Genomic DNA, 14,555 nt, shown 5'->3' with positions numbered 1-14,555 from the left:
TGACTCCTCCCACAGGTCCTAGTATAAAGGTGACTGCTCCCCAGCCCTTAGTATCATGGACCGGTCGACCACGCGAGGCAGACCTCCATTCTGTTGTTAATAAAAGCCTTTAGTTACTCTTCTAACTCTCAGTCTTTTATGAGTAATTGATAGCGCATCAGTCAGGTGGGGACCTGGCGCTTGACTTAAATGCTCTTTTCCTGTTGATGTGCATCCAAATTGGCATTTCATTGGCAGAAAGAATTTAGGGTATAACCACACCCTAAAAATAAACACCACCGCATATCAGAAAATGGTACTGAAATACTGTTACCTGATTTGAACATGGTTTGTGCAGTTAGAAGGTCATTCAAGGTGCTGATATTGTCCCAGCCAGGAAGGAAGACTAATATGGCGCCATCCTGCAAAGTAAGTGGTAATTCAGATGATCATAAGGAAATAAGAAATAGGAGCAGGAGTCGGCCATCCAACCCTTCGAACCTGCTTTGTCATTCAGTAAGATCATGGCTGATCGTTGACCTCAACTGCACTTTCCCGCCTGATCCCCATAACCTTTGATTCCCTCAGAGTCCAAAAATCTATCGATCTCGGCCTTGAATATGCTCAATGGCTCAGCATCCACAGCCCTCTGGGGTAGAGAATTCCAAAGATTCACAACCCTCTGAGTGAAGAAATTCCTCCTCATCTCAGTGCTGAATGGCTGACCCCTTATCCTGAGACTATGCCCCCTAGTTCTAGACTCTCCAGCCAGGGGAAACAGCCTCTCAGCAGCTACCCTGTCAAGCCCTCTCAGAATCTTATATGTTTCAATGAGACCACCTCATAGTATAGGCCGGCCCATTTTACTCACACTCTCCTAATAGAGTCATAGAGTTATACAGCACAGAAAGAGGCCCTTCGGCCCATCGTGTCTGCGCCGTCCATCAAGCCCTGTCCAATCTAATCCCATTTTCCAGCATTTGGTCCATAGCCTTGTATGCAATGGCATTTCAAGTGCTCATCCAAATGCTTCTTGAATGTTGTGAGGGTTCCTTCCTCTACCACCCTTTCAGGCAGCGAGTTCCAGACTCCAACCACCCTCTGGGTGAAAAAGTTCCTCCTCAAATCCCCTCTAAACCTCCTGCCCCTTACCTTGAATCTATGCCCCCTTGTTATTGACCCCCTACTAAGGGGAAAAGTTCCTCTTTATCTACCCTATCTATGCCCCTCATCATTTTGTACACCTCAATCAGGTCCCCCCTCAGCCTTCTTTGCTCCAAGGAAAACAACCCCAGCCTGTTTAGTCTTTCTTCATAGCGGAGGCACTCCATCCCAGGTAACATCCTGGTGAATCTCCTCTGCACCCCCTCCAAAGCAATCACATCCTTCCTATAGTGAGGCGACCAGAACTGCACACAGTACTCCAGCTGTGGCCTTACCAGCGTTTTGTACAGCTCCATCATAACCTCCCTGCTCTTATATTCTATGCCTCGGCTAATGAAGGCAAGTATCCCATATGCCTTTTTAACCACCTTATCTACCTGTTCCGCTGCCTTCAGGGATCTATGTACATGTACACCAAGGTCCCTCTGACCCTCTATACTTCTTAGGGTCCTACCACTCATTGTGTATTCCCTTGCCTTATTTGTCCGTCCAAAATGCATCACCTCGCACTTTTCAGGGTTAAATTCCATTTGCCACTTTTCCGCCCATCTGACCAACCCGTTTATATCGTCCTGTAGCCCGAAGCTTTCCTCCTCGCAATTTACCACCCCACCAATTTTCGTGTCATCTGCAAACTTACTGATCATACCTTTTACATTCTCCTCCAAATCATTTATGTAGATCACAAACAGCAAGGGACCCAGCACCGATCCCTGAGGTACCCCACTGGACACAGACCTCCACTCACAAAAGCAACCTTCGACCATCACCCTCTGCCTCCTGCCACTCAGCCAGTTTAGGATCCAACGTGCCAAGGCACCCTGGATCCCATGGGCTTTTACCTTCTTGACCAGTCTCCTATGTGGGACTTTGTCAAAAGCCTTACTGAAGTCCATGTATACCACATCCACAGCATTTCCTTCATCCACACACCTAGTCACCCCCTCGAAAAATTCAATCAGATTGGTCAGACATGATTTACCCTTGACAAAGCCATGCTGACTATCCCCGATTAATCCTTGCCTCTCCAAGTGGAGACTAATTTTGTCCCTCAGAATCTTTTCCAATAATTTCCCTACCCCGGATGTTAGGCTCACTGGCCTGTAATTCCCTGGTTTATCCCTGCTACCCTTCTTGAATAATGGTACTACGTTAGCTGTTCTCCAGTCCTCTGGTACATCCCCTGTGGCCAGAGAGGTTCTGAAAATTTGTGTCAGAGCCCCTGCAATCTCCTCCTTTGCCTCACACAGCAGCCTGGGATACATCTCGTCCGGGCCTGGGGATTTATCCACTTTCATCCCAGCCTGGGGATTTATCCACTTTCATCCCAGGGATCAGTCTAGTGAACCTTCGTTGCACTCCCTCTAAGTCAAGTATACCATCCTTAGGTATGGAGACCAAAACTGTACACAATACTCCAGGTGTGGTCTCACCAAAGCCCTGTAGAATTGTAGCAAGACTTCCTTACTCTTGTACGCCAACCCCTTGCGATAAAGGCCAACATACCATTTTGCCTTCCTAATTGCTTGCTGTACCTGCATGTTAACTTTCTGTGTTTCGCGTACAAGGACACCCAAATCCCTCTAAGCACTAACATTTAATAGTTTCTCACCATTTAAAAAATATTCTGTTTATTTATTCTTCCTACCAAAGTGAACAACCTGTAGTCGGTATCATTACGATAGTCACAAATGAAAACAGATGCTAAAAAGGTTTTTTGCTAGACCAACATATTTTATAGTGTGCATTAGGCTTGGAAACACGGCACTTTTAACCGGTACAGTACCTAAATATTCGGAAATCTCTCTTAACTGGCAAAATTCAGGAGTCGGTTCAGGTAAGTTTTACTATATAGTAGTGGCCGTGTAACCGGGGTTCCTGCACCTGTGGCCGTGTAACCGGGGTTCCTGCACCTGTGGCCGTGTAACCGGGGTTCCTGCACCTGTGGCCGTGTAACCGGGGTTCCTGGATCTGTGGCCGTGTAACCGGGGTTCCTGCACCTGTGGCCGTGTAACCAGGACTCCTGCACCTGTGGCCGTGTAACCGGGGTTCCTGCACCTGTGGCCGTGTAACCGGGGTTCCTGCACCTGTGGCCGTGTAACCGGGGTTCCTGCACCTGTGGCCGTGTAACCAGGACTCCTGCACCTGTGGCCGTGTAACCGGGGTTCCTGCACCTGTGGCCGTGTAACCGGGGTTCCTGCACCTGTGGCCGTGTAACCAGGACTCCTGCACCTGTGGCCGTGTAACCGGGGTTCCTGCACCTGTGGCCGTGTAACCGGGGTTCCTGCACCTGTGGCCGTGTAACCGGGGTTCCTGCACCTGTGGCCGTGTAACCGGGGTTCCTGCACCTGTGGCCGTGTAACCGGGGTTCTTGCACCTGTGGCCGTGTAACCGGGGTTCCTGCACCTGTGGCCGTGTAACCGGGGTTCCTGCACCTGTGGCCGTGCAACAGGGACTCCTGGATCTGTGGCCGTGTAACCGGGGTTCCTGCACAAGTGCAGTGTACGGGGCTCTCGTACCTTGGTAAGTATACCTCTCTGTAATCCGGACTTTTTGATCAACTGGCACCACGCCGGTCCCATCGGTGCCGGATAAAAAAGTGTTTCCTGTATTATGTTAGATCACTAGAAAAGGTGTGACATTAGAGAGAAAATAGATCTGCAGCTAGAACACCTCACTGGTATCTAATCACATCAACAAGCCATTGAATTACTGCTCTTTGGAACCCCAAACAATAAATGTTCAGAATTTACAAGACAAAATTTGTAGCCTTTATAGAACGATACAGCACAGAAAGAGGCCATTCGGCCCATCGCGCCTGTGCCGGCTCTTTGGTAGAGCGATCCAATTAATCCCATTCCTCCGCTCTTTGCCCATAGCCCTGTAAAATCTTTTTCCCTTCAAGTATTTATCCAATTCATTTTTGAAAGTTGCTACTGAATCTGCTTCCACCACCGTTTCAGGCAGCGCATTCCAGATCACAACAACTTGCCGTGTAAAAAAGCGTTTCCTTATGTCACCTCTGGTTCTTTTGCCCATGATTTTTACTGAATACAATAAAGGAAAACACATTTACCCATTCCACCAGAAATGACAGATCACTTAGCTCTGATTTATTTTCAAACTTTGTTAGTTACTTTTACACATTCTGAAATTGCCATAATGCAAGTTTGTGTGGTTATTCAGTCACAGGGAATGGATAGCTGTAAGCATTACTGGATAGCATTATGGGTACGGTAGCATAGTGGTTATGATACTGGACTAGTAATCAGGAGATGCAAGTTCAAATCCCACCACGGCAGCTGGGGAATTTAAATTCAGTTAAATAAATAAATCTGGAATAAAAATTGGTGACCATGAAACCACCAGATTGTTGTAAAAACCCAACTGGTTCACTCATGTCCTTTCGGGAAGGAAATCTGCCGTCTTTACCCGGTCTGGCCTATATGTGATCCACAGCACTGTGGCTGACTCTTAACTGCCCTCTGAAATGGCCACTAGCAAGCCACATCAAAAAAACCTGCTACGATAGGCTGCAGTGGGCAATTAGCAGTAAATGCTGGTCACGCCAGCGACGCCCACGTCCCGTGAATGAATAAAATAAATGTGAAATTTTAAAAACATGCAAGATGGATCCCAATAAGAAGCCAAACTCCCTCCCTCTGCCAGTACCATCTGGGTGATATCTAGTCACCAGGCTTCCCATTCTCAGTTCCACCACTTTTTGGAGAAAAGGGGACAACATTTGCAGTGGAGGGGACCAAAATTATTTAGCTTGTATCTTGACTTCCCTCCTACTCCTCTCCAAACAAGAACATTAATGGGGCAACAGAGCAAAGTCCCCTCAGCTGGTTCTGTCTCCAATTGCTTCTGAAACACCACCAGCATTTTGAGCCATTTCACTTCAATGATTTTGGGCTCTTTCGAACGTGCACATGGAGGTCCATATATGGTCATGGCTGCAGAGTTCAAAAGTTCAACCTTTTTAATAGGATAATTTAACAGTTTAATCTCTCGATCAAATGATATTGCTGGGTCTTAAAGCGGCAATGCTGCATAGTAATATCAAATATTGTGCAGAAATACATAGGTTGGAGCTAAGGAGTGCTACCCATTCTAAGACCCCTTTCCCATTAAACTTATTTAAATATCTGCAGCAAAGGTCAATTTCAGGAAGGTGTGATTACATTGTTGAACTCTGCACGTTACTGGTCAATTGTTGACAAGTCTCTCGCAACCCTGGGCCAAACAGGAAAGGTCACTGATGGCAGCACAAAAAAAACCGAACGTTCGTGAAGTCGACCTTTGGTGTTAAAACTTAATTAACTCCATGAGCAAAACATGTTTCCATCAACACCTACTAATATGTCAGAATATAGTAAGATCGTAAAATTTCAATGCACTGCATAAGATCTACTTGGCCCATTGTGTCTCCGAAATAGCTATCCACATAGCCTTTTAAAAATTCATTCTTGGGATGTGGGCGTCGCTGGCAGGGCTGACATTTGTTGCCCTTGTACAATTGAGCAGTTGCTCGGCCACTTTAGAGGGCAGTTAAGAGTAAACCACATTGGTGTGGGACTGGAGTCACATAGAGGTCCAGACCGGGAGAGGACAGCAGGTTTTCTAAAGGACATTAGTGAACCAGTTGGGTTTTTACTACAATCCAACAGCTTCATAGTCACTCTTACTGATACCAGCCTTTTGATTTCCAGATTTAAAAAAAAACTGAATTCAAATTCTCAGTCCTATAATTTTTTTAAATTAGTTCCTGGGATGTGGGCGTCACTGGCAACGCCAGCATTTATTGCCCATCCCTAATTGCCCTCGAGAAGGTAGTGGTGAGTCACCTTCTTGAACCGCTGCAGTCCGTGTGGTGAAGGTACTCCCACAGCGCTGTTAGGGAGGGAGTTCTAGGAATTTGACCCAGCGACTACGAAGGAACGGCGATATACTTCCAAGTCAGGAAGTTGTGTGACTTGGAGGGGAACTTGGAGGTGGTGATGTTCCCATGAGCCTGCTGTCCTTGTCCTTCTAGCTGGTAGAGGTCGCGGGTTTGGGAGGTGCCATCGAAGAAGCCTTGGCGAGTTGCTGCAGTGCATCTTGTAGATGGTAGAGGGAGTGAATGTTTAAGGTGGTGGATGGGGTGCCAATCAAGGGGGCTGCTTTGTCCTGGATGGTGTCGAGCTTCTTCAGTGTTGTTGGAGCTGCACTCATCCAGGCAAGTGGAAAGTATTCCATTACACTCCTGACATATGCCTTGTAGATGGTGGAAGGGGTTTGGGGAGTCAGGAGGTGAGTCACTTGCCGCAGAATACCCAGCCTCTGGCCTGCTCTTGTAGCCAAGTTCAGTGAACAGCAGTCCAAGTCAGATAGCAATGGTAGAATATATCCAAGCGCAGCAAATGTACCCTCTACCCTCAATATGCCTACTCTGTAAAAGCAGTGGAGTTTCTGGTTCTGCTCTGTATCAGTACTGTGATCACAGATCAATCCTTTATCCCTTTTACACAGATTTTTTAAAAATGTATAAAAACCATTCATTTGAATCAGACAGACAGTGAGAGAAGGAAGGCAGCAATGATAACAGTAGGAGTAGGCCATTGAGCCCCTCGAGCCTGTTCCGCCATTCAATGAGATCATGGCTGATCTGCGACCCAACTCCATATACCCGCCTTTGCCCCACATGAAGTATGAAAGACTTTAATCAAAGGAGGAGAATGTACCACAGGAAGACAATCTTTTAATTGCACCAGGATGCCAAAGTGATAGAGGAATGGATGTGAACTGTTCGTAATTTGAGTTGAAGGTCTCAAATTAAGACCAAAGTGTACTTTTATTTTTGGACAGTAAGTGAGCTTAAATAATATTCAGTGAAGCTGAAGGTGTAAGGGTGTGTGGGAAGGGTGGGGGGTCAGTACACCACATCTTGTCTTACATACCTTTGCTAAGGTTAATTTTTGACAGGGACCCATGAGTCGGACACAGTTTGGTTGGAAGATGTTTTTGAATTGACTGGGAAAATCTTTAGCTCAGTAATTAATGATATACATTTCATGAACCATTTAGCAATGTGCTTGTTTTGCAATGCATTTACCCAAGGCCGCATTACTGAATGAGATAAATAATTATCGAGAGCTACACGGGACTGCAAATACACGAGCATAATAGGTAGGGATTCTGAGAAAATAAAGGTGAAAGCGATAGACTTCCACAGCATGTGGCCCTCCTAGAATTTCAATGCCAATCTCCTGGGAGAGGTGAAACACTAATGAATAAAAATCCCAGGATTATGTCAAACAATAGCTGATCGACACGCCGTTATAAAAAGACGATCCAGTCAGTATTTCATCTGCATGCTAAAACTAAAGCTAGTGATCTGAAAACTCGAACCTACAGCTGCTGATGGTGGATCAAGTAATATCCAAATGTTGGGCAGAGTCTGGAGAAAGAGAAATCGTCATAGTTATAAGTGAAGTAACTGTCCTGAAACTACACTATGTCCCACTGTGTGCCTTCAAACTGAAAACTGAACAGATTATGGTTCAAAATTAATTTAATAAATTTGTTAATAAAAAAAACTTACCTCCCCACGGAGAACAATATGCCTTATGAGAGCTACGATCAGATTAAGGTCTATTTTATCATCATCGTGCAGAATTTCCAAGGCTTCGATTGTACTGTCAGAATACCTATGAGGGAACAGGAACATTAAAAGGAAGTCAAACAAGGCCATCAGTGCTCGCGGCTGTTAGATCATGCTTATTAAGTATCAAATTTATGCTTCTGAAATTCATTTTAATTTTGTGGCACAGGTTTATTTTTTTTGTAGATAACTGGCCTATAACTTCAATATTCTCACATCACGCGCTGAATAACACGTGAAATCATAAACTGAAGCACCAAATGTATTCCTGACGGGCTTGGGGAATCAATTGTGCAGCATTAAAAGGAAGAAATGCAAAGAAATCAAAGCAAACTCAATCTTCATTGTTGCCGCCAGAATTTCAGTAAGTCATAATGGTGAATGGGTGGGTGAATTTTCTTAGTGTGCCCATTAGAACTATGAAAAACACCCAGAACCATCCACGTTTACAGCACAGGAGGCGGCCATTCAGCTCATCGCGTGTGTGTGCTGGCCCTTTGCTCCAACAATCTTAAACTAATCCGCCTGCCCCACAGGCCTGTAATGACTGCTGTTTCAAATATTTATCCAATTTTCCTTTTAAAGATGCAATCGTCTTTGTCTCAGCCACTCCCTGCGGCAAAGCATTCCTTGCTCCAACAACCCGCTACATAAAGAAATTTCTCCGAACCTCTCTGCTCAATGATAATTTTAAATGTACGACTCCGCCTCACTACTGACTCCACAGTCTTATCCTACACACCATCAAAACTCATAATTCTGAAAACCTCTATTAAATCTCCTCTTAGCCTTCTCTCCTCCAGTGGAAATAGTTCCAGCATATCAAAGCACTAACATCTTCCTGGTGCAGCTACACTCTTCGCTCTCTATGGTTTTAATGTCCTTTCTATAATGGGGTCACCCAAAACGGCACAAAGTAGAATCATAGAAATTTACGGCACAGGAGGCGGCCATTCGGCCCATCATTTCTGTGCTGGCCGAAAAAGCTATCCAGCCGAATCCTACTTTCCAGCTCTTGGTCCATAGCCCTGTAGATTACAGCACTTCAAGTGCATATCCAAGTACTTTTTAAATGCGATGAGAGTTTCTGCCTCAACTACTCTTTCAGGCAGTGAGTTCCAGACCCCCACCACCCTCTGGGTGGAAAAGGTTCTCCTCAACTCCCCTCTAATCCTTCTACCAATTATTTCAATAACCAGGGGGCACAGAATTGAAGTAAGTACTCGAACTGATGTCGAAGTCAACAATTAATTGTGAGATTGAACTGTTGAATTCTTTAAGGTCATATCGCATGAACAGTGTTGAACACCATAAACAGATGTCTACACCACAAGACAGCGTCAGATATATGTTAATCAACGTAAGGGAAAGGATGGAGTGAGGTATTTTTTTAAACATAATTTCCTATGCTTCTTGAAGACTTTTCCTGTTATTCCTGCTGGCTCCACTCCAAATGCTGTCTCAGAGACTTGCTACTCGGCTCTCCCAGCCACAAACTTCAGAGAGCTACACAAAGGGTTTCGAGTACCACTAGTGCCAGGCACCCTTCCACTCCTGAATGCCATTCCCGATGCTCAAACCTAGCTACACAGGCTCAGCACCCAACAGGGCTCACGTAAAGTTTATTCCTCTCTGGCAGAGGAAAGCACATTTTGGACGTTGCTTACAAAGAATATTTTATAAATATGCAAGATGATAGGCAGCTCTGTAGTGCAGCAGATTGGTGCGCCAGTGTGGATCTCCCGAGAATGGTGGCACACAGCCAGTTCCTGATCTGAGCCAGGCCATCAGAGAAGCACCACACCCCCTAAATATGGAGTACATTAAAAATAAAGGACAAGTCATCCAGGGCCTCTTCTGTTATCTTCTAGTAGAGGGTCCCAGAGAAGAATCAGTGCAGTCCTAGGTTGTGAGATGCAGGATTGTCCAGGGATGCCACATTACTTTGCGGGTGAGAAAGGGAAGGCACTGAGGTCGAAGTCCAGTGCTCAAAAGTCCTAAAATTATGGGACAATCCTAGAAAGCATGGCAGAGACGGCCGAAAGCACCACAACCCATCCAACATCCGTTAAGGGATCCCTGGTGCTGGCAAAGTGGCATCCAATAGGTACGTAATAACATTTTAAAATAGGACTCTTCTGCAAACAACTTGGGTATCATTTTGGAAGCTGGCAGGCAAATGGACCCTCATTCCTTGCCAGAAATTTCTACCCCCCCAGATCAGCCACCCAACTCTCAGAGTGAGGAGGTCAGCTCCCACTGCCCGTACGAAGCAAAAGTTAGTTTAAACCAGCTTTTCCCCCGTCAACGGAATCTCCAAGAAAACCTTCCAAGGACAACTCATTTAATCATCTTATTCTGGTTCGAGCACTTTAAACTGGAATGAAAATGACAGACGATTTGGTTCTTAAATGGGACCAACGGCGGAACCTCGACGTGAACTATAAACAATTTGAGCAACGCCTCCATTGTTGCCGCATACCTTCCTTGCAACTCTCTCATATATTCTGGCCACTGCTGTTGGTATTCCTCCTCCACTCGTTCTTTCTCTGGTCGAAACATGCAACCTTGCATGAACCTTCTCTTGGAGGATGGTCTCCGAACCTCTTGGTTTTGTGGATGATACCTGATTTGAAATGCAAATAAACTTAAACGAACGTGATAGGGAGATACTGTCAACTATTATTATAGTGTATATTTTAACCACTTCCCCCCCCCCTCTCTGGTTTTCATCAAGTGCTGCGATTTTAACACATCTGTTCATTGCAATGCATTCCATTGTTTTGAATGGAAAAATCCGACGGCAAAGGTAGTCTGTCTCAAGGAAACTGTCTCTACATCATTCGGTCTACACTTAGCAAAGGGAACAGAACTCTGTGCACATCTTAAAGTAACAACTGCGAGAGAAAACCTATGCAGATCATTAAGAAACCGACTTACTGAAGCAACTCAACTACGTCCTCCAAAATGTATTCTCTCACTGGGTAAGTAAATCCTGGGATATGCAACATGGGGCAGCTGCCTGCAAGAAAACAGAGCAAAGAGTAACACCGATGAACACTGAACACAAATATATATTTACCACATATATTTGTCGCAGAACTTCTTTGGAGCCAATGTTATTCAGATTATAATACTGGGAATATAGCACCACAGTTTCTGGCCCATTGTTTCCGCACAGATTATCAGCGTAATCTGGGCCAAATCGAGTGAAGTAGCATTAAAGACCACGGAATTTTAAATGCAAACGAGCTGTGCCGATAACCACTCTACGCAGGAGTATCCGCGAGCTCTTAGACTGGTTCAAAATTCCATTTGCCCGAAGCGGTCCCTGCCACGTCCCTGGGTTGGAATGGCGAGTTTCCGCCGATTGCGCCCGTTCAGTGGTGTTAACATACTGATGGGTGTTAATAGAAACATAGAAGATAGGAGCAGGAGTAGGCCATTCGGCCCCTCGAGCCCACTCTGCCATTTAATGAGATCATGGCTGATCATCCAAATTCAGTACCCTGTCCCCGCCTTCTCCCCATATCCCTTTAGCCTTAAGAAATATATCCAACTCCTTCTTGAATATTATTTAATAAGTTGGCCTCAACTGCCTTCTGTGGTAGAGAATTCCACAGGTTCACCACTCTCTGGGTGAAGAAATTCCTCCTCATCTCTGTCCTAAATGGCTTACCCCTTATCCTTAGACTGTGACCCCTGGTTCTGGACTCCCCTGCCATCAGGAACATCCTTCCTGCATCTAGTCTGTCTAGTCCTGCTAGAATTTTATAAGTTTCAATGAGATCCCCTCTCATTCTTCTAAACTCCAACGAGTATAAGCCCAATCGACCCAATCTCTCCTCATACGTCATTCCTGCCATCCCAGGATTCAATCTGGTGAATCTTCGCTGCACTCCCTCCATGGCAAGAACATCCTTCCTCAGATAAGGTGACCAAAACTGCACACATTAGTAAGTATCAATGCATGTTTATTAGGCTTCTGACTGACTTGTTCAAAGAGCAGAGAGACGCCAGTACTGTTTTCACAGTTATTTGCTGGGTGAGGGATTTAAAGCTGCTGTGATAGCGCCGCTTGTTTAGGTCGGATTCTGTGAGCGGTTTGCCGAGGTTTACACGATTACTTCCACCTCTCTTATTCCAGCGGCACAACCGTAGACAACTGTTAAAAGATTGGTCTCCCGACTGCTTTTGCCTGCAGTGAAACCCACGCTTGTGGTGCTGGCTCCCGGCGTATAGGTCTCGCGCTCCGCAAGGACGGCAGCCGGGAAGTCTCCATGACTGAGATCACAATTCCACCAAAAATAGTCCAATTAGGATCCTCCCTATCGCCAGCCTTACAGAGTCCAGGGAGCCAGTGTCATGAGCATAATAAACAAACAGTTTACTACTACTAGGATGTCATCATCCCAATTCCAGGAAAGGAACTGAGAGGATGAATCTCTTGTTCATCTGATGTCAAATTTAAACTCACGGAGTGATGGACCATTGACGAGCACTTGGTGCAGACCTTGTGAAAATACAGCCAGTGATGAGAATATCTACATACAGGAAACTCTGTTAACCGGCACCTAAATATCTGGAAATCTTTCTTAACCGGCAAAATCCAGGAGTCGGTTCAGGTAAGTTTTACTACATATTAGTGGCCGTGTAACCGGGGTTCCTGGATCTGTGGCCATGTAACCGGGGTTCCTGCACCGGTGGCCATGCAACAGGGACTCCTGGATCTGTGGCCGTGTAACCAGGGCTCCTGCACAAGTGCCGTGCAACAGGGACTCCTGCACCTGTGGCCGTGTACGGGGCTCTCGTACCTTAGTAAGTATACCTCTCTGTAATCCGGACTTTTTGATCAACCGGCACCACGCCGGTCCCGGATAAAAAAAAGTTTCCTGTACTTCTATACCTTTGTTGCTTTTACTTTTCATTCATTCTCAGGATATGGACACCACTGGCAAGGCTGGCATTGATTGCCCATCCCTAGTTGCCCCGAGAAAGTAGTGGTGGGCCTTCTTCTTGAACGGATGGGGGAAGATATGATTGATTGTCTTGCTAGCCACTTCACAGGGCATTTAAGAGTCAACCACATTTTACTCCTGTGCAATGTTCCCTTTAAGCTGCACAGCGGTCTGGAGCCCTGGCGCAGCCGGCTCACCGGCTTTTGAACAGAATAACCGGGCATTTGAATGGGCTGCGCAGCCCGTTAAAAGGGACTCGCAACCCCCCCCAAAAAATTGAAGGGAACATTGCTTCTGTGGGGTTTTATCTATGTAACCAAAGTAAAGACACACTGCAAAATGTTTGGTGGAGGTTTATTAAGGTTCATTAGTTACACCCTAAAATCAGACACCGTAGTTATGAAGTAAACGTTAGCACAAAAGTAAAACACATGGCAAAAAATCAAGGGGAGAAACAGACTTGAAAAGGAGAAATTTGCAGGGTTATAGGGAGAGAGCGGGGGGGAGTGGGACTAATTGGATCGCTCTTTCAAAGAGCCGGCACAGGCACATTGGGCCGAATGGCCTCCTTCTGTGCTGTATGATTCCATGATTTAATTTTAAGAAACAGAAAGTCTGAATTCACTGAGGTTTCCATTGGAATTGATCTATTCCACTCACCAAAATATTCGGAAAACTTGTCGGCATTCAGAGTTGCGCTCATCAATATCACTTTTAGATCCGGCCTGAAGGGCAGAATGTCCTTCACAATTGTCATCAGGACGTCCGACTGCAAACTCCTCTCATGAACCTCATCCAAAACAAGGTGACTGACACTGGACAAAAGACTGTAGAAAGAGAGAGATATTTCAATTGTTAATAAAACTGCGTCACCAGTATTATTTTGGCAAATAAAATGGAATTTGAGAGAGCAGGTGATGCTTGGAATGGTTGAGGACGCAATTAAGAATGTTGTCTTTTATATAAAATTACATTTGCACAAATATATTATAATTTATACTAATTAGATGCATACTTACGCATCTGACTGAAGCCACTGGAGAATGATTCCTGTAGTGCAGTACAAGATGGAACCTTGTTTTCGTGGCAAGCGACTGTGAAGCAAGACAGAAGTGTTAAAAAATAAGCAAAAGATTGTCACAAATAACAATGCTGGAAACACTCAGCAGGTCAGGCAGCATCCGTGGAGAGCAAAATATTGTCCTTCAGTCAGCCCATTCTAAGTCGAGTTGTTCAGAACTGGGCATTCCAACAACTACCAGCATTTATATAGCGCCTTCAATGTTTTTTTTAAAAAAGGCCCAAAACACTTCATAAATTGGGGTATGCCAGGAACAACAACAACTTGCATTTATATAGCGCCTTTAACGTAATAAAATGTCCCAAGGCGCTTCACAGGACAAAGAAGGGGACATTAGGACAGGCTTGGTCACAGAGGTAGGTTTTAAGGAGCGTCTTAAGGGAGGAGAGAGAGAGGTGGAGGGGTTTAGGGATGAAATTCCAGAGTTTAGGACTTAGACAGCTGAAGGCATGGCTGCCAATGGTGGGGTAAAGGGAGTGGGGGAGGGGCAAGAGGCCAGAGTTGGAGGAACGCAGAGTTCTCAGAGGATTGTAGGGCTGGAGAAGCAGTGAGGCGGGTGAGGGTTGAGAAGTGGTGGAGAGGTAGAAACATAGAAAAATAGGAGCAGGAGTAGGCCCTTCGAGCCTGCTCCACCATTCAATGTGATCATGGCTGATCCTCTATCTCAATACCATATTCCCGCGCTCTCCCCATACCCCTTGATGCCTTTTGCGTCTAGAAATCTATA

At 45.5% G+C, this 14,555-nt stretch overlaps 1 protein-coding gene across 3 annotated transcripts in view; it reads right to left on the bottom strand.

Annotated features, from left to right (window-relative positions):
- dhx36 (DEAH (Asp-Glu-Ala-His) box polypeptide 36) overlaps positions 1–14,555 on the bottom strand; it is a 109,091-nt gene that overhangs the window by 54,441 nt on the left and 40,095 nt on the right. For all 3 annotated transcript variants that reach the window (XM_085989754.1, XM_085989752.1, XM_085989753.1), the window contains exons 7-12: positions 13,767–13,841; positions 13,408–13,574; positions 10,730–10,811; positions 10,272–10,415; positions 7,730–7,835; positions 314–401 (exon numbers count right to left, since the gene is read on the bottom strand). In XM_085989754.1, the coding sequence (XP_085845880.1) occupies positions 314–401; positions 7,730–7,835; positions 10,272–10,415; positions 10,730–10,811; positions 13,408–13,574; positions 13,767–13,841 (662 nt within the window). The remainder of the gene's footprint in view (positions 1–313; positions 402–7,729; positions 7,836–10,271; positions 10,416–10,729; positions 10,812–13,407; positions 13,575–13,766; positions 13,842–14,555) is intronic.

The sequence above is a fragment of the Somniosus microcephalus genome, chromosome 6 (assembly GCF_052327205.1).
Source record: "Somniosus microcephalus isolate GS21.2 chromosome 6, FLI_Smic_1.0, whole genome shotgun sequence".
Lineage (NCBI taxonomy): Eukaryota > Metazoa > Chordata > Chondrichthyes > Squaliformes > Somniosidae > Somniosus > Somniosus microcephalus.
Note: the sequence above shows the minus strand (reverse complement) of the source record. Positions and strands in the feature narration are given on the sequence as shown.